The sequence below is a fragment of the Leptonychotes weddellii genome, chromosome 16, assembly GCF_054177405.1.
Source record: "Leptonychotes weddellii isolate Sample4059 chromosome 16, ASM5417740v2, whole genome shotgun sequence".
NCBI classification, from domain to species: Eukaryota; Metazoa; Chordata; class Mammalia; order Carnivora; family Phocidae; genus Leptonychotes; species Leptonychotes weddellii.
The window spans coordinates 46,701,689-46,720,178 of record NC_138384.1 but is presented as its reverse complement, the minus strand read 5'-3'; the positions used below and the strand labels follow the sequence as shown (position 1 = coordinate 46,720,178).

Sequence of the window (18,490 nt, the reverse complement as noted above, 5' to 3'; positions counted from 1 at the left end):
ACAGACAAACATGAAATGTAATTAAAAATAGCATTCACCATCCCTCTGAAATATCTAGAAATCATCTAGGAACTAACACATAAAAGAAAATGAAGATTCTGGGGATAAGACATTAAACTCTAATGAAGGACCCAAAGATGATCAGAATAAAAGTAAAGATACTTCTACTTGGATTATTTTAAAGTTTTTTTTTAAAGATTTTATTTATTTGAGAGAGAGAGAGAGAGTAAGAGAGCACAGGCAGGGGAGAGGGAGAAGCAGGCTCCCCACTGAGCAGGGAGCCCGACGTGGGGCTTGATCCCAGGACCCCAGGATCATGACCTGAGCCGAAGGCAGACGCTTAACCAACTGAGCCACCAGGCACCCCTATTTTAAAGTTTTTTTGAGATTCACATACCATATAATTCATACAACTCAAGTGGACAATTCAATGGTTCTTGGTACATTCAGATATGAGCAACCATCACCACGGTCAATTTTAGAACATTTTCACCATCACAAACAAACAAACAAACAGACACCAAACCTGTACCTTTCAGCAATTTTCTTATCACTCCATCCACTTCCAGTCCCAAGAAACCAAGAATCTATTTTCTGACTTTACAGATTTTCCCGTTATGGATATTTCAGATGAATGGAATCATATAAATGGGTCGTCTTTTGTGATTGGCTTCTTTCGCTTAGTGTGATGGTCTCAAGTTTCATCTGGGTTGTGGCTTGGATGAGTACCTCATTCTTTCTTATGGCCAAATAACATTTCATTGTATGGATATGTTGCATTTTGTTTATCATTCATCAGTTGATGGGGATGTGTCGACTGTTTCCACCTTTAATGCTGCTATAAATATTCATGTCCAAGTTTTTGTGTGGTTGTGTGTTTTCATTTCTCTTGTGTTTTCGTATCTATCTAGGAGGGGGAATTGCTGGATCTCATGGTAACTCTGTTTGACATTTTTGAATGGCCAGCCTGTTTCCCACAGTGAGCTCCCTTCAGCAGTGTGTGAGGGTTCCAGTTTCTCCTCATCCTTGCCAACACTTGTTATTATCTGACTTTTTAATTTTAGCCATTCTCAGGGATGTGAAGTGGTACTTACACCCTTGTGATTTTGATTTGCGTTTCTTTGATGACTAATGATGCCAATATTTTCATGTGCTTTTTTTGGCCATTTGTGTATCTCCTTTGGGAAACATCTATTCAGATCTCTTGTCCATTCAAAAATGGTGTGACTTGTATTTTTGATATTGAGTTGTAAGAGTTCTTCACATATTTAATTGTTTTTTCTGGTTGTTGCTTTGGGGCTTACCATATACATTTTAATTGATTGGAATCAGGTTCCTATTTACACTAGCTTAATTCCAGTGAGATAGAGAATTGCTTCTCCTGTAGAGCCTTCCCCTCAGGTCATGATCCCAGGGTCTCTGGTATTACGATTATGCCTATTCTACTACAGATGAGAAAGCTGGAGGGTCAGAGAGGTAAAGTCACATAGCGAGTAAGTGGCAGTCAGGGCTTGCAAAGACTGACCCTACTAATCCATTCAGTCATGATTATTGAGAGCCGGTGAGCTGAACGGCATGGTTCTAGGCTCTAGAGAGAGGTGAAGGAAATCCCTACTTTGGAGAGGGACATTCAAGGGAGAGGGCCTGACATTTGAGGGGAGGGGGCTAACATTCCAAAGGGCGGAACTGACATCCCAGAAGGAAGCGCTAACATCCCAGTGGGAGGGTCTGACATTCTGGGGGAGGAGCTTATGTCCCAAGGGGAGGGGCTGACATCCCTTATCCTCCAGAGCCTACAGCCTCCTCCTCACAATACTCTGTCCCTTCAAGTACTGACTGAGCCCACGGTACAAATAAATCTCTGCCATCCTCTGGAATCCCTGACCAGAACAGGGCCTCTGCCCTCACGGAGCTCGCAGCCTAGGGAAGACAGTCCTGAACAGGAAGATCCTGCAGAAAGATATTTACCTCCCAGGCAGGAGGGAGGCAATTACTCGCTCTTAATCACTACCTCTGTTTCTCTCAGCAAGGAGAGAGGGGAGGCGGCGCCCCCAATCTGGCCTGGTTTGAGATGTTCCCAGCCGTGGGAGACAGACAGACTGTCATCAAATGTCGGGAAATAGCTGTCATGAGACTCCTCACCCCCTGACACTTGACACCTTTCCCTTCCCGGCGCCTGAAGCCTTCGTTCCGTGGCTGCAAAGTCGTAGGTACTGTTTCTGTTGACTGAGCACCGAATGCTTCCTAATCCTCACGCATCCCTGCTGGGGTAGAGACTGAATTGCTTGGAGTCCCAGTCAAGGTCAGGATGTCAGGGTCCGGGTCCAAGCTCAGCACGGTGGTGGGAGTCTGGAGCCCACGCCCTTCCCGATACACACGATCAGCTGTGCTATGGTCTCCCGGTTCCCATTCTTGTCCGCGTGGAATCAGATGAAGAGGGGGACAAGGTGACGGCCTTATACCTTTGTTTCATTCACTTCTGTGTCCTTCGCTCCTGAGATGCGGTCTGTTGTGAATGACGTGCTGTCCCACGTCTGGGGCTCGCACTGACCGAGACCTGGGCTTACGCAGTGTTAATGATTCATTTCTTTCTTTCTTTCTTTTTTTTTTTTAAAGATTTTATTTATTTATTTGAGAGAGAGAATGAGATGGAGAGACAGCATGAGAGGGGGGAGGGTCAGAGGGAGAAGCAGACTCCCTGCTGAGCAGGGAGCCCGATGCGGGACTCAATCCTGGGACTCCAGGATCATGACCTGAGCCGAAGGCAGTCGCTTAACCAACTGAGCCACCCAGGCGCCCCATAATGATTCATTTCTTTGAAAATGGGGACTTCCCATGTGCCTCCTCCTGTGGTGGGTGATGCTGGGGACCCCAGAGGAGTCAGACCAGGACCCTGATCTCAAAGAGGCTGCAGGCTGGCCACAGAGATGGATTTAGTCAGTGAGCTGTCAAGTTGGTTACGGCTGTGACAGAACAGGGACCAGTTGTAAGGGATGGGGTGGGAGCTTGAGAGATGGAGTTGAGGGCTTTCATGGGCCCTGGTGGAAAGCCAGGCTGAGGGGCACTGGGGAGCCATGGGAGGTGTGTGAGCAGGGGAGGGGTCAACACTGAATGTAGAGAAGTCCCTCTGGGGTCCCCTGGGGGATGGAGAGAGGCCAGGAGAATGTGGGCATGGGGGTCCTGGGGGAGAGGAGAAGGCCTGAGTAGGGGCCAGGTCATAGAGATGGAGGGGAGAGAATGGAGGGAAGGAGAGGCTAGTAGTGGGCTCTGATCCAGCACACCCTCCCTTGCCTCACCTCCCAGTCTGGCAGAGCATGGCTCCCACTCCCTCCTCTTTATTTATTTATTTTTTTAAAGGTTTTATTTATTTATTTGACAGAGAGAGAGACAGCGAGAGAGGGAACACAAGCAGGGGGAGTGGAAGAGGGAGAAGCAGGCTCCCCGCCGAGCAGGGAGCCTGATGCGGGGCTCGATCCCAGGACGCTGGGATCATGACCTGAGCCGAAGGCAGACGCTTAACGACTGAGCCACCCAGGCGCCCCTCCCTCCTCTTTAAACAGACACTAACCCCCCACCCTGTTTCCCACAGCCTGGCCACGCCCTCCAGGCTTCTCCTGCGGCCATCCTGGGTCCAGAGCCCCCCTTCTTCCTGCTGCCTGCCCTCAACTCCCTACCCCTGTCCTTCCGGAGGCAAACTCATTGACCTTGAAACTGTGTGACCTTCAGAGCACCTCCATTTGCTGGTCTGTAAAATGGCTGCTATAACCAATACCACACGAATTTATCCTGCAGTTCTGGGGGTCCTAAATGGGGGTCACTGGGTTCAGGAAGAGAGTCCATTTCCTTTCCTTCTCTAGCTTCTAGAGGTTGCCCTGTTTGGTGGCTCGTGGGCCTTCGTGCATCTTCAAAGCCAGCAGGGTCGGTCTCTCGGCCCCTCGCTCTTCTGTCTTCCTCTCCTACTTCCCAGTGATGGTGTGGGCCCACCTGGACAATCCAGGGTCCTCTCCCCATTTTGACAAACAGCCTTAATTCCATCTGTGACCTTACTACCCTTTGCCACAGAATGGAACGTAGGCCCAGGTCCCGGGGATTACAGCGTGGACATCTTTGGGGCCAGTGATCTGGGGGGCTGGCCCTTCTACCAGGACGCCCGCAGCCCCCACACTGAGTCAGCTTGTGTCTGGCTTTGGGGTGCTGCTGGGGGTGCTGAGCACCTTTCACAGCCGGGTGAGGGCCAGGGCAAGACTGATTGGGGAGGCCCCAGCTGCTGGGGGTGCCGTGGGCCATAGGGGGGCATGTTTCCCTGCTGGGTTCCCTTCCACCTGCTGCTTCTGCTGGGGCTGGTGGGGAGATGGGAGAGCCCAGGCTGGACAGGGTGGAAGTGTGGGTGCTGCTCAGACCACTGGAGCTCACCCTGGGTGGGGGAGGGGGCATGGGCAGTGGCTGTTCCAACCCTCTGCAGCCCCCTCTCCCCCAGGGGCCAGGCCTCCAGACAGTGGCTGTGCCAGGCCCTCTGGTTCTGCCAAGGGAGAGAGTCTACAATGGACACGGACACGGATGAGAGGCCCAGCCATCCCAGGAGGACCTGAAGGGGACAGTATGGGGGAGCGTGGAGGGTGAGGGAGGTCCTATCTCCTCCGACTCTGGAGAATATGAGGTGTGGAGATTCAGTAAGAGATGGATAGGAAAATGGGGAGGCAGAGCGAGAGAGGTGGAGAGAGAGGGACAGAGAGGCAGAGAGAAGGATAGGGGTGGGGGGAGACAGAGACGGGGTCAGGGGAGATACAGAAGACCCTGAGAGAGTGGGACAGAGACCCCGAGAGACCCTGCGGGGCAGGGACACAGAGACCCCAAGAAATGGGGTGAAATGGAAGGAGACGGGGAGGGGATGCATGCAGGTGCATGGGACTGCATAGACACGGCAGTTGATGGCAGCCAAGGCAGGGAGGGGAGGTGAGAAGCAGGCCAGGCTGCTGGGAGGGATCAAGTGGAAGAGGAGACAGAAAAAGATATGGAGACAAAGACCCAGTGAGAGGCAGAAACATGAAGAGCTCTAGCGAAAGACCGAAATAGCATCGGAATCAGTCTGAAGGAGAGCACTCGGGGGAGACAGACGGACAGGGAAACGGACACCATGGAGAGAGGGCCAGAGGGCCATGGGCCTGCATGTAAAGGCAGGACTGTGGACATAGCAGAGGAATTTGGGAATGAGAGTGACCACCCATCTTGATTATCCTGGGACCGAGTGCTTCCTGGGATCCAGGGCTTTGGGGGCTCAAACTGGAAAGTCCGATGCCTTGGTCCCCTAGGTGGAATGGGGCAGCCCTGGGCCAGGGGCTTTTCTGGTTTAGCAGGTCGTTGGTTATCATTCACTTCCCTCCCATCCCTCCCATCTTCTCTTGCTGCCCTGGGAAATGCGCCTCCCCACCACCCTTCCATTGCCCCCTGCTCTGGGAAGAAACTACTTTGTCTGCTTTCTTTGGTTTTCAAACTCCCAAATGTTTCTAAACTAAAGGTTAAATTTTGCTCCACGTTCTGAGTCTTTTGATGTATCCACGGAGCTGCCTCAGATATAAATGCACTAAGCTCCAAGGAGGGGTGGGGGGGCGGGGAATCCATCTCTTCTTGTCTTCAGAAAACACATTACAGAGATGCCTCTGACCCTGGCCGCACATCAGAATCTCCGGGGGAGCTTTTAAAATCCAGTCGATGTCCAGGCCCCATCCCCAGGCGTTGTGGTTTAAGTGGTCCAGGGTGGAGCTGGGCTCTGGGAGTTTCAAAAGCTCCCCAGGGATCCCCAGGGGCAGCGGGCTGAGCCCCATCCCTCCGAAGTGCCTGTGGTTGTGGAAATGCAACCTTAATAGCTCCCAGGGGACCCAGAACCCCAGCACTAAGTGGTTGAAAACCCTGGGGCGGGGGAGGGGGTCATGCAAAGACCGACTTCTTTGTCTATATTTGGTTGTTCTACAAGCATTGACAGCCAAGACCCAAGCTGGGGGTCCCTTAGGAGTCAGATCTTATTCTGTGCACCCCACTCTTAGCTCCCGGTCACAGCCTGGAAGGATGGGAGGGGAGAGCAGGCAGCCACACTGGGAGCAGGAGGGGTTTTAGGAAGTCTTCTAGAGGAAGCCGACACAGAGCAGAACAGAGGCGGGAAAGGGTACTCCAGGCAGAGAGCACAGCATGTATATGCAAAGATACTGGGGAGTGGCATTTTTTACTATCTCTGAGTTATATGTGGTTAAGGATATTGGGGAGGGGGGGAGCTGTGCGTAGGATGTAGGTGAGATGGAAAAAAAAGAAAGGAAAAGAAAAGAATAAAGACCAGAGGGAGTCAGGTCGTACACAGCCTCCAAGGCCAGGCTGAGGGGCTGGGACTCTGGGGGAGGGGGCGGGGACGCGACCTGAGGGCCACAGGAAGGCTGCAAGCAGGGAGGGACAGGGTCAGCTCTGGTTGTAGAAGGACCTCTGTGAGAGCTGGAGGAGAGAGACAGGAAGCAAGGCGAAGGTCCAGGAAGAGAGAAACCCTGGGAGCGGGGCAGGAAGGTCTCCGAATTCTGGTTTGCGAAACCAAATTCCCTCCCAGAGCCGGGCGGACTAACTTCTAGCTGGGAAAATGGTCCAACACCTCTCCCGTGTGGTTACTCGTAGTTTTGCAACCAGGGCCTCTAAATCAGGACGCTTTTGAGAATTAAAGAGGACGCTGTTACCAATGATGTTGGAAGAACTGGCCCAAAGTGTTTGCAATCCGCGAGACAAAATCGTAGTGAAGCTATAAATCTGTTCCTAATCAAAATTTGCTAGGCCTTTCCTGGGAAACCCAGGATGTTCAGTCACCCTATTCAGGAGCTGCCCTTTCAGATGTTGAGTCGAAATGAAATTGTTCATCCGATGAGAAGGTGGATGAAGCTCAACCAAAGGCTGGGGTGTCACCCAGGGCATTCCATCTACTGGGAGTGAAGTCACGGAGTGGTGAGGAGGAGGTTAGTGAGGGAGCTGGTAACAGACTGTCTTCCATAGGAAAGGGCATTGACAGTGGGTATTGAAGGTTGAATAGGAGTTTTCTAAGAAAAGAGAAAGGTGTTGATAGAATATAACAATGAAGGGGCGCCTGGGTGGCTCAGTTGGTTAAGCGACTGCCTTCGGCTCAGGTCATGATCCTGGAGTCCCTGGATCGAGTCCCGCACCGGGCTCCCTGCTCGGCGAGGAACCTGCTTCTCCCTCTAACCCTCCCCACTCTCATGTACTCTCTCTCTCTCTTTCATTCTCGCTCTCTCAAATAAATAAATAAATCTTTAAAAAAAATATAACAATGAAGATGATAACTACAGACTTTTTGCAGCTGACAAATTCCATTCGTGTCTTTGATCTCAAGTTTTTCTGGCTGTAGCCACCTGGTCCCACTGAACAAAGATTTTCACCTTTGTCAGACTGAGAAGAAAACCAGGGTTCAGAGAGAAGGAATATATCTGAAGTACACAGCAGTCTGTGTTGATACCAGGTGAGTCAGCCCTGCTCTCTCTCCCCTCTGTGCTATTTTATTTTTAAAGATTTTATTTATTTGAGAGAGAGAGAGAGATAGAGCACGAGCAGAGGGGAGGGGCAGAGGGAGAGAGAGAAACAGACTCCCCTCTGAGCAGGCAGCCTCTTGTGTTGTGGGACTCCATCCCAGGACCTTAGGATCCTGACCTGAGCCAAAGGTAGATGCTTAACCAACTGAGCCACCGAGGCGCTGCTCCCCTCTGTGCCTTTGCACCCAGAATTCCAATGTCCTTCCTCCTCTCTAACTGCTCCTGAAAGACTCCTACTCATCCCTCAAAACCCAGCTCCCTGTCTCAAACCAGGGACTCCAGGCCTCTAGCCCCTCCTTTGTCAGACCGAGGAGGCTGGACACCTGGCCCCTCCTCCCTTTGATTCGGAGACCTGTCCCTCAAACAGAGCCGGGGAGGCTGTGCACCAGCCAGGATGGAATGGGATCTGCTGATTCAGTCCATTTATTTGGTCTCAGAGGCCAGAGTCATGATCCAGGGCAGAATGCTTTTGGATTAGGCGTCCCTGTGTCTTCTCATTGCTGAGCCTAAGGGAAGAAGACACAGAGATACACAGAGGCATGGGAGAGGAGGAGAGGCTAAGTGGATAAAATGGGGGCCCCAAAAGACAGAGATTCAGCCCGCCACCCCTACCCTCTTCCCACTCACCTTGTTGAAGAAGTAGATGGAGGCAAGGATGGTGAATACAGCCATGGCCAGGGTTACATTCTGGGGGGAGCAGTCAGAGGTCAGGGCCCACTCCCTGCCCTCCCTCCCTCCCCCCCCCCCCAGACCCCTCCTCACTTCCTGAAAGTTCATGGCCATGGCCTTGAACTCCGTGCTTGCTTGGTCTCCTTCTTCCTTTCCTGGACTCTGAACCAGAGAGGACAGATCAGCCACTAGAACCTAAAAGGGGTTGCCTGGGAGACCAGAATGGTGGCCGTGGTGACGAGAGCAGGGCATTCTGGGTAGAGGGGACACGGGGCAGATGCTTGAGGGAGAGGGGGACTGGGATGCAGAATGTTACATGCAGTATCTGAACTTGGGAGCGGGACATTTGAGATTGCAGAATCCAGATCTCCAACACTATGCTGAGGAGTTTGGTCCCCCCATCCCACCCCAGGGTGCTGGGGAGCCATGGGAGGCTGAGAATAGGGGCGGCCCCGAGTCAGCTCTGGGCGCGTCAGTGTCTTGGAGCAGGGAGGAGGCTGGAAGCCGGGAGGTGGCCCCAGGGAAAACAGACACAAGGTTGAGAGGGACCGCAGCTGGACTGGGGACTCCAATGAGTCTTGTCACCCGTGCTGGGGGTGGGGGTGGCGGCACCTACCTGTGGACCACAGGCACAGGGACAGCGCCAGAGACTCCAACCGCCCCCACCCCGGGGGTCCCTGACTTTGACGCCACCAGCCTTCCCACTAGCATTACAGGCGTCCGACTCTTTTTGTCCTTTACGCCTTTAGAACTAACTTCTCGGTTTACCAGAAACACAGAGGCTAAAGAGACAAGTACCGTCGAAGGTCATTATCCACGGGTCCCATTTTTGCGAATTCACCTCCCCGCTAAATTCTCTGTAATCCCAAAACGCATACCCGTTGCCCTCTTGCGGGCATTCGTGGACATGCGCAGAACGATTAAAATTTTGAGTTGCTGGATGCACACGTGTTCCCAGCTGAGGTTCTGACGAGGTGACACTCTGCCCTTTGAACTCATTAATCCTCAAAGCAGCTCTCTGAGATTGCACTCGTTCCCATTTTATGGATTTGATGAGTGAGGAGGCACAGAGAGGTGCGGTAACTTGCCCACAGTTGCACGGCTTGTAAACGGTTACGTTAGGAGTTTGAACCCAGCCAACCCAAATCCAGGGTCTGGGTGTTCAACCACTGGTCCATGCTGGCTGGGGCCAGATGTGGGTGGCACCGGAAGGTGACATCTCCAGGAAGCCCAAGAGAGCTTCAAAGAGCTCCAACATTTAAGGGGTGAGAATAGAAAAAGACAGACTTGGGTTGTGGGGAGAGAGGAGAAAGTAGAGAAAGTGTCTAGAATGTGGGGCTGGGTGGGGGTGGGGGTCTCTTTGTCTCCTTTTGCACCCAGGTTAAGGGCCCCTGGTTCAAATCCCAGCTTTGCCACTCACTGCCTGTGTTCCCTCAGGCAAGTTATGGAACCCGCCGTGCCTCAGTTTCCCCATCTGCACGATGGGGACGGTGAGAACCGTATCAACCCCTGTCAGAGGTACAGTGCAGATAAAACTGGTTACTCCACTGGCTAATCCAAGGCTGGCAAAGGCCCTGGGGGAGCCGGATCCCAGGAGGCCACCTTGGCTCCCGGGGTAGGCATGCCGGGACCCGCTTTTCCCGGGGTGCTGAGGCAGGGGTAATGAGCAGGTGGGGCTGCGGCACAGACAGCGGGCTGAGCTCAGCGTCTGGGCTGTGTGGACATGGACGGGCCAGGGTTTTGGGGCCTCCCCGCTGGACTTCTGCTCCTGCTGCTGCTGCCGCCGCCACCCCGGGCTCTGGCCGAAGGACCCCTGGTGTTTGTGGCTGTGGTGAGGTGTCCCCTGCCCTGGCCTGGCCCGCGTCCTCTCCCCAGCCTGCCCTGACCTGGTCCCGTCCCCAGGTGTTCCGCCACGGCGACCGGGCCCCACTGGCCTCCTACCCCACCGACCCACACAAGGAGGCCGTCACCACCCTGTGGCCGAGAGGCCTGGGCCAGCTGACTGGGGTGAGAAGCCGGGGTGCGGGTGAGGAGTGGGCGGGGGGGGGGGAGGGGTCTGCTGAGGCTTTCTCTGTCCTCAGGAGGGCGTCCGCCAGCAGCTGGAGCTGGGACGCTTCCTGAGGAGCCGCTATGAGGCCTTTCTGAGCCCGGAGTACCGGCGGGAGGAGGTACTGCTAACAGGATGACCCTCGCTTGGCCTCCTGACCTCTCACCTCTGACCTCCACTGACTCCCAGCACTCGCTGCGGGCCTCCACCTCTGGCCTTAGACCCCCAATAACCTGATCTGCACCCCGTATCTGATCCCTGACCTCCAAACCATCAACTAACTCATGCTGACCTCTGACCCCATCTCAACTCGAGTCCCATGCTTCACCTCTGACCTCGGGGCTCCATCCACTCTGACTTTATTTTCTGGCCTCCACCTCTGTCTTCTGACGCCCACCAACTCCAACCAGACCTTCTGAACTCTGGTTTCTGACTCCAAAACTTGACTGATTCTGACTTTGACCCTCACTGGTTCAATTTGCCCTCCTGAGCTCCAGTCTTTGATCTCTACCCTTCATCAGATCTGAATCCTCTTTCCTATGTCCTCCTGTGTCTTTTGACTTCCTCCAATTAGGATCATTCCTCCTGACCTCCGACCTCTGATCCCTGATAGACATGTACTGAATTCTGGTCCCGTGTCCTTCCACCTTCCTTCTAAACTTGGACTCCAACAGTTCGGAACTCAAGCAGTTCTGATCTTCCTTTCCAGTGACGCAACTGACCCCTTTAATCCCACATGTTCACCCAAATTCTGACCTCCATCCCCACTGCCCAATGACCTTGACCTCTGACCCTAGATCCCACCTTCCAACGCTGAAGACCAGACACTCCACCTCACTCTGGGTTCTGACTCCCAGCACCTGACCTTCGACCCCGAACTGAACCTGAAGCTTTTGGTTCGCTGCTGCCGCGGGCCTCTGAGCCGACACTGGTCTCCCCGCCACGGCAGGTTTATGTTCGAAGCACTGACTTTGACCGCACGCTGGAGAGCGCTCAGGCCAACCTCGCAGGACTGTTCCCCGAGGCTGCCCCGGGGCGCCCAGAGGCTGCCTGGAGGCCCATCCCTGTGCACACGGTGCCCGTCACCGAGGACAAGGTCAGGAGGCTGGAGAGAAGCAGGGGGTGGGAGGGATGGAGAGAGACCGAGACCCCTAGGTGGAGGGAGCCAGTGGCTGGGAGAGGCTGTGTGGGCCCCGGCAGCCTATGACGGCTGGGAGCCGGGAGCCGTGGGCCGGTCCCTGCGTCAGAGCTGTCCGGCTTGGGTGAGCCGCCATCGCCGTGCCGTGCAGCCAGATTTGGGAGGGACCACATACTTTGAAGAGAGAGATCTGGACGAGGGCTCCACAGCCCCAGCTCCCCGCACTGTGACCCTGGGGTCCCAGTCGCGCGGTCCTCTCTGAGCCTGTTTCTCCCAGCTGCTGAGGTTCCCCACGCGCAGCTGTCCCCGATACCATGAGCTGCTGCGAGAGGCCACGGAGGCTGCCGAGTACCAGACTGCGCTGGAGGGCTGGACAGTGAGCGGGGCCGGCGGGGCGGTCCGCGGAAGGGCGTGGGGGGGGGCGTGGGGGGCAGGGAGGGGTGAGGAGGCCCATCAGACTCACCCAGCCCCGGTGCATCCAGGACTTCCTGACTCACCTGGAGAACTACACGGGACTGTCGTTGGTCGGAGAGCCGCTCCGCAGGGCGTGGAAGGTTCTAGACACGCTGATGTGCCAGGTGAGCCCCCGCCCCACCCACCCAACCCAGTGATTAAGGGAACCTGGATTCAAATCCCAGCTTTGCTGCTCACTACCTGTGTTCCCTCAGGCAAGTCACTTAACCCTTGGTGCCTCAGTTTGCCCATCTGCACAGTGGGGATAGCAAAACCCATACCAACACCCTTTGGGGTTTCTGTGAAGATCAAAACGGGTTAATCCACGCGATGTGCTTAGAACAGTGCCTGGCACACAGTGAGGTCTGCAGGAAGGCTTGAGGCTACGTGTTTGTCATTCCTCCTCTGTTAGTTCTCCTGTGGGAAAAGGTCCCAAACCCAAAAATTGAGGAGCCGGAGCTGACCTGAACCGGCGTGATGCCCTTCAGATAGATAGTCTTTGCTTACCCCATTCCATGAGAATTATCCTAGTTGCACGGTGGGAATAGCAGTGTGTGTGATTAAGAGGGTTGCCCAGCCCCCACTGGATGTGTTCTGAGGGAGACGGTATTGCCACCACGGGAACCTTCTAGATTCCAAAACGTCTGAAGTTTGAAACACCTCTGGCTCTGTGCGTGAGGGCTCCTGGGTTGTGGGGTGATGGTCATTATTATTAATTAATGATTGCTATTGGCCATGACTTCCGGACAAGACCCAGCCCATGAGGGGTTCGGAAGAGGGGTGGGAGAGAGGACTGCAGCTCAGGGGGACAGCACGGGCACTGGGAAGGCCTGAGGGGACGTGACGAGCTCAGGATATCCCAGTCACTTTGTCTTCTCTCCCTGTCTCTCTCCAGCAAGCCCATGGTCTTCCCCTCCCATCCTGGGCCTCCCCGGATGTCCTACGGACACTAGCCCAGATCTCAGCTTTGGATATTGGGGCCCACGTGGGTCCACCCCGGGCAGCCGAGAAGGCCCAGCTGACAGGGGGTGAGGTGTGGGGCTGGGAGGCTGGGTGGCCAAAGCACCTTCCTCTGGGGGATTCTCAGCACTCTGTTCTTGCCCTCTCAGGGATCCTGCTGGATGCCATCCTTGCCAACTTCTCTCGGGTCCAGCGCCTGGGGCTGCCCCTCAAGATGGTTATGTACTCAGCTGTGAGTCTTTGGGAAGGGAGGCAGTGCCACGTGGGCACAGGGATGAGGGGGATGGCAGATGGCGATGCAGGTGAGGAAGAGCTGGTGGGTGGTCTCAATGGAACTTCAGCCCACTGCCCTGGGTAATTCATATCTCCAAACCATACTCTCAGACCATATCACTAGAGGTACGCAGTCTGGAAGGAGGGAGGTGATGGTGTTACAAGAGAATTTAGCTCTTCTGGAAGGACAAGCTGTTTAACTGAGCTACCCGATCATATTTTTGCATCTATTTGACCAATGTTCATTAAAGGATCCCCTGTAACTGGTGGCACTGCCTCCAGGATGAGCCGATTTGGGGGGGCGGTTAGTTCTAAGAGATCTGGGAGACATCTGGGAGGAAGCCAGATGTACAAATCTAGAGTTCAGGAGAGAGGAGACATCGAGAGAGGAGCCGTGTCTCAGCCCTGGGACCCACCTGCAGCACGACAGCACCCTGCTGGCCCTCCAGGGAGCCCTGGGTCTCTATGATGGGCACACCCCACCGTATGCTGCCTGCCTCGGCTTTGAATTCCGGAGGCGCCTCGGGGACCCGGACGAAGATGCAGGGTAAGGAGGGGGTGGCACCCGGGGATGGGCAGGACAGAATGGTCTCAAGAAGAGAGATGGGATTCCAGGTGGAGGGGAATTTGTGTGGGATGGTGCAAGGAGGGTGACAGGTAGGACTCAGGAGCCCAGTGTCTCCACTCGGCTACTCCTCTCCAGATTTAAGTTAGTGGCGGGGGAGCTGAGGAGGGGCCCGGGTGCCACCACCTCCTGTCTTCCTCCAGGAACGTCACCATCTCCCTTTTCTACCGCAACGACTCCACCGGCCTGCCCCTGCCCCTCAGCCTTCCTGGGTGCCCAGGCGCCTGCCCGCTAGGCCGCTTCCGCCAGCTCACCGCCCCGGCCCGGCCTCCGGCTCACGGGGTCCCCTGCCACGGCCCCCCTGAGCCTGCCACCCCTGCAGGTGACGGCCACTGGCACTGGGGTGGGAGTGTGGGGGGGCGCCGGTCCCGTGACTCACACTCCCGTGTTCTCCCCGCAGCCACTGTGGTGCCCCTGCTGGCCGGGGCCGTGGTGGTGCTGGGGGTGCTCAGCGCGGGGCTGGGCCTGCTGGCCTGGAGACCCAGCTGCCTGCGGGCCTGGGGGGGCCCCGTGTGAGCTGGGAGCCCGGGCACCCCCCCCCCCACAGCTGGCACTGCGTCCCAACACGTCTGCTCCCCACGCTGCTTTGGCTTCCGTTGACTTACTGCGTGTGCCCGTTCTGGGGAACCGAGGGGGCGCTCCCTGGCCGGGAAGCTGCAGGCAGTCGTGCGCGCTCCTGCGGGTCGGCATCCGTGTGCACATGGGCATGCGTTAAGGGTGGCTTGCGTACACGTACGTGGCACGCGTGTGCATACACGCGTGCTTCCTGGGTTCTGCGCACACGGGTGCACGCGCCCACCTGACCCATCTCCGTGCACGCACGTGCACGCTGGTCCGTGCGTAGGCACGCCCGCCCGTGCGGGTGCTGTGTACTCACGCACAGCTCTGCACACGCACGGGGGCGCATGGCACGTCAGTACCCGTGGGGACATGCGTCCGTGGGCACAGCACACGGGGCGCGCACACCAGCTCAGGGAGCCCCTCCGCGGGTCACACGCTCCGTGGAGACCTGGCTCCGGGACCCTCGCAGGCTCTCAGTGCCGTAGACCGGCGTCACCCTTTTCTCCATCCTCCGGCTGCGGTGGGGTGGGTCAGGCCCGCCGTGCACAGGACAGCGCTCGGCAAGTGCCGGGTCCGGAGCCACGGCAAAGCCGGAGGCGGGCTCCGAGCGACCGGCCCCTGGGCCCCCACCGCGTCTGGCAGACCCCACCACCCTGGCCACGGGGCTCCCGGCCGCCGGCAGCGCGGGCGGCGCTGGGAATACCGCTCAGGGCTCCCAGCACCGCACAGGCTCCGACCGCTTGGCGGTGGCCTGCGGCAGCACCCGCCGGCTGCCACGCGGCCACTTAAACGAAGTCAAGTGGAGAACTGAGGTCCCAGCTGCACTGGCCGCAGTTCAAGGACTCTGGTCACACACGGCTGGCGGCTGCCGCGCTGCTCGGACGGTAGATGGGGCCCCCGTCACCAAGAGCACAGCTCGGGCAGCACTGGAGACTAAGAAAAGCCACTGCACACCTGCTGACAGAAACAGCAGGCTCTGTTCGTGGTGTTCCTGCACTTAACTGCTCATCCCAGGAGGGGAGGTGCCCCCTCCCCACCACGTACCAAGCACTGAGTGGCCCAAATCTGGGGCACTGACAGTCATGCCTAGGTCATCAGCTGCATGTACGGCACAGCACTGCGATCGGGGGGGAGGCCGGTGTGCAGCTGCCCAACAGAATGGGGTAGCGGGAGGTGACCGACTTATAGACAGAAGCTACTCCTAGCCCCCAGATCCCCAAACTTCCACCTGCGGGGAGTGAGGTGCCAGGGCCCTCGGACAGGGGCCAGCAGCCCTGTCTGCACAGCTCAGAAAAGCTTGGGACCTCCCTCCTCCGTGCCCATCCCTGGGTGGGGACCGGGCTCTCAGAACTTGCACACCACCCTGCCCATCATCGTCCCTGGAGGTATGGAGCCATCACAGGGCCTCAAAAAGTGTCATGCGCTTGGGGGGTGGGGGTGGGGGGGAGAAGCATCTTCTTGCTTAGAGATTCAGACCCAAAGTTCTAGCAGGTTCCCCTACCCTGTTTTGAGTGGCCCCAACAGGAGCCCAGCCTTCTCAGCATACTAGGATAGCCCAAGGAGATGGGAGACCTCCCTGGGGCCATGGCCCGTGATCCTCACCCTTACCCCAGGAGGGTTCTGGATTCACACCAGGACCACACCACAACCCGTCAGACACCACAGTCCACACACAGCAGTGCTCACGTTATTTAATGAGTCCCACGTGCCTAGTGCGGCCTGCCAGGGTGGTTGTCTGTCCTCACGAAGCTGTGATTCTTGGCCCCACCACCTTTAATCCAGATGTGACAGACACTGGCCAGAGGTCACACATCCACCGAGAGAAATCAGATGGGACTGGCTCCCGGTGAGCAAGCAGCAGCAGGCCACTTTAAAACGGAAAGGAATTGCAAAATAGTAATAATAAAATAAAAATAAAAAAAGTCTTAAGGGAAAAACCATTCCAAGAGAAAGGAGCGTCCCTAAAACCGAAGTGTTGCATATACTTAAATTATCAGGTAAAAACATTGCATTTAAAAATACCTTAAGAAAAAGGGTACAAACTTCAAGGTGCTTTCGTATCATGGGCTGTGGGGTCTCCCCACCTGGCCTGTAGTGCTTTGGGGGCCCATGTGGCCGAGGGGTGGGTGCCCACCCACTGTGCCCATCGGACTGAAATGTAACAGACTAAAAAGGAACAGGCTGTGCCCCAGGGAGAACAAGGCACCCAGGGCTACAGGCGGGCTCGCCTTCCTCCACCACTGGCTGGTGACACCTGTGGGGTGGCTGGGGGCAAGGACAGCCCTCTCTCCTGGGAACCTCAAATACAGTAACAGGGCAGCCTGCCCTTGGGAGGCGGGAGAACAGGCAGACGGGCCATCCCTCCGTCCACGCCGGGGGGCGCACGCTCAGGGGACGCTGGCTCTGACTTTGTCTCCCCCGGAATCCAGCCTCCCTCCGCCACCGAGTACCATCTAGCAGGCCAAGCCCCGGAGGCCTAGTCGGGCCGCACGGGCGGCTCCTCCCCACAGGCCTGGTCTGAGTAGGGGGGAGGCGGGGGCTGCTCCTCCCCCAGCACGTGGGCGGGGTGGCTGCGGCTGCGCTTGGCCTCTTTGATGTACAGCTCGAGGAGGACCTTGGTGGGCTGCTTGTCCACCCGCTCCTTGGGCACGCCATGGCTCAGCAGCCAGCCCATGAGGTCTTTGCGCGTCGGGTTGGGCCCCAACATGAGCTTGGCGCGGCCCGGCTGGCTCTGGCGCCAGAGCAGGCCCACGTCGGCGATGGTCTGGATCTCCATCACCGCCTCCAGCACCGTCATGCCCTTGACCAGCAGGCTGACGAGCGAGAGCCGCAGCTCCGAGGGTGCGGCCGTCAGCAGGCGCCGCTGGAGGCCCTGCGTGAAGGGCACGTCCTCGGGCGCGGGCCTCAGCCCCTGCTCTCCTGCAGGAGGGGAGGGCGGCTCGCGGTAGATCCAGTCCAGCATGCCCAGCTCACGCACCAGCTGGATGCCCTCCTCCATGGTGGTCCAGGGGCGGAAGGGCAGCTCGGTGGCCTCGAAGTGCAGGAAGGACTCCCAGCGCCGGCGCCAGGCCAGCAGCAGCCAGGTGAGCAGGGCCTTGCAGCTGCCCCGCAGGGTCTTACAGCGGTAGTTGAAGATGGCATCGCTGGTCAGGTCGCCCAGCAGGGCCAGCTCTCCAGAATTCAGGGACAGGGCTGGCCCGCCCTGGTCATAGACGCGCAGGATCCAGGTGATCATGAGCTCATTGGGGTTCTGCTTGAAGCGCCGCGAGATGGCCAGGAGCTCGGTGTACGTGTAATAACGGTCCCCCCGCCCCATCTGGGTGGGCGCCAGTGCTCTCTCGGCCATGGTCACAGCTGTCCCCTGCAGAGAACGGTAGGAAGCCAGAGGGGCGCTGGCTCAGGAGCTTCAGGGAAGGACAGAGGCCATCAGGTGGGAAAACAGCCACACCCTCCAGCACCTCCCCAGAGTGGGACCCGTCAGATCCCCGGGTGTCAAAGGTCCCGGGGGGCACTGTGTCCTCAGGGGAGGTCAGAGCCCAGTGCTGGACATCATGGGGGTCCCAAGCACAGCCCCTTCAAAAGCCCTGACAGCATCACGGCAACCTCTCTCGTAACCACCTCCCCTTGCCACTCCTCACACTTCACAGGGATACTGTGAAGAGTAAGTGAATCTAATGCTTGGCACTAGACCAGCTCTAAGTAAATGCTCAGGATTTGCTTTTATGTTATTACCATAAAATGACAAATTTATTACCATTATGGTATTAATAATAAGAGACCCTCTTCTGTTCTTACCAAGCACACGGATGGTGGGGCTGTTCGACTCCTGGAGGAACCACCTGCAGACGAGAAGGGGTCAGAGAGGTTAAGAGCAGGTCGGCGGGGCCCAGGGCAACCACGGCCCTCCATCCCTCCCTCCCCAGAGTGGGGGGCCCCTCAGACCCCCCGGGTGTCAAAGGTCCTGGGGGGGCACTGTGTCCTCAAGGGAGGTCAGAGCCCAGTGCTGGGCATCATGGGGGCCCCCGGTGCCCTTGTCTACCTCCTCACTCAGGTCCCAGAGCCACCTGCCTCCAGTCCTAAGGGGGCTGACAGACAAGAGCTCATCCAGGTAGGACAAATGACCAATACCTGGCCATTGGGATGCCAAGGAGCAAGCCCCCATCAGGTGCCTTTTGATGCCATACCCCCCCCCC

The 18,490-nt window shown here is 56.9% G+C and overlaps 2 protein-coding genes, 1 long non-coding RNA gene and 2 other non-coding genes across 6 annotated transcripts; 1 reads left to right on the top strand and 4 right to left on the bottom strand.

Annotated features, from left to right (window-relative positions):
- Positions 1–7,978: 7,978 nt before the first annotated feature.
- LOC145717687 (uncharacterized) lies at positions 7,979–8,403 on the bottom strand. The gene is made up of 3 exons (XR_014141078.1): positions 8,334–8,403; positions 8,199–8,258; positions 7,979–8,077 (listed from the first exon to the last, which is right to left on the bottom strand). It is a non-coding gene; the product is annotated as an uncharacterized LOC145717687 (long non-coding RNA).
- A 1,560-nt stretch (positions 8,404–9,963) lies between these two features.
- Positions 9,964–16,292, top strand: ACP4 (acid phosphatase 4). The gene is made up of 10 exons (XM_031019040.2): positions 9,964–10,071; positions 10,143–10,247; positions 10,322–10,408; positions 11,237–11,383; positions 11,703–11,801; positions 11,908–12,003; positions 12,774–12,906; positions 12,988–13,070; positions 13,534–13,658; positions 13,880–16,292. The coding sequence occupies exons 1-10, from the start codon at positions 9,964–9,966 to the stop codon at positions 14,250–14,252; spliced, it is 1,356 nt and encodes a 451-aa protein (XP_030874900.1). The 3' UTR covers positions 14,253–16,292.
- On the bottom strand, positions 15,975–18,460 carry LOC102743353 (Friend virus susceptibility protein 1-like). 2 transcript variants are annotated; one of them, XM_081807685.1, is made up of 2 exons: positions 18,093–18,460; positions 15,975–17,658 (listed from the first exon to the last, which is right to left on the bottom strand). In XM_081807685.1, exons 1-2 carry the CDS (start codon positions 18,204–18,206, stop codon positions 16,774–16,776), a joined length of 999 nt encoding a protein of 332 aa, XP_081663811.1. In that variant the 5' UTR covers positions 18,207–18,460; the 3' UTR covers positions 15,975–16,773. The 2 variants fall into 2 exon arrangements, with proteins under 2 accessions (XP_081663811.1, XP_081663812.1); XM_081807686.1 differs by having other exon boundaries at positions 15,975–17,701; positions 18,093–18,451.
- LOC115937311 (small nucleolar RNA SNORD88) lies at positions 17,768–17,858 on the bottom strand. The gene has a single exon (XR_004072613.1). It is a non-coding gene; the product is annotated as a small nucleolar RNA SNORD88 (small nucleolar RNA).
- On the bottom strand, positions 18,227–18,319 carry LOC115937312 (small nucleolar RNA SNORD88). The gene has a single exon (XR_004072614.1). It is a non-coding gene; the product is annotated as a small nucleolar RNA SNORD88 (small nucleolar RNA).
- Positions 18,461–18,490: the final 30 nt, after the last annotated feature.

Bases quoted from the DNA above. Each gene is read 5' to 3' on its own strand.
- ACP4 (XM_031019040.2), top strand. From the start codon at position 9,964: ATGGACGGGCCAGGGTTTTGGGGCCTCCCCGCTGGACTTCTGCTCCTG. The intron at 10,409-11,236 runs GTACTGCTAACA...CCGCCACGGCAG, and splicing joins CGGAGTACCGGCGGGAGGAG to GTTTATGTTCGAAGCACTGA. The intron at 12,004-12,773 runs GTGAGCCCCCGC...GTCTCTCTCCAG, and splicing joins TAGACACGCTGATGTGCCAG to CAAGCCCATGGTCTTCCCCT.
- LOC102743353 (XM_081807685.1), bottom strand. From the start codon at position 18,206: ATGGAGGGCCGTGGTTGCCCTGGGCCCCGCCGACCTGCTCTTAACCTC. The intron at 17,659-18,092 runs GTAAGAACAGAA...CGTTCTCTGCAG, and splicing joins CCCCACCATCCGTGTGCTTG to GGGACAGCTGTGACCATGGC.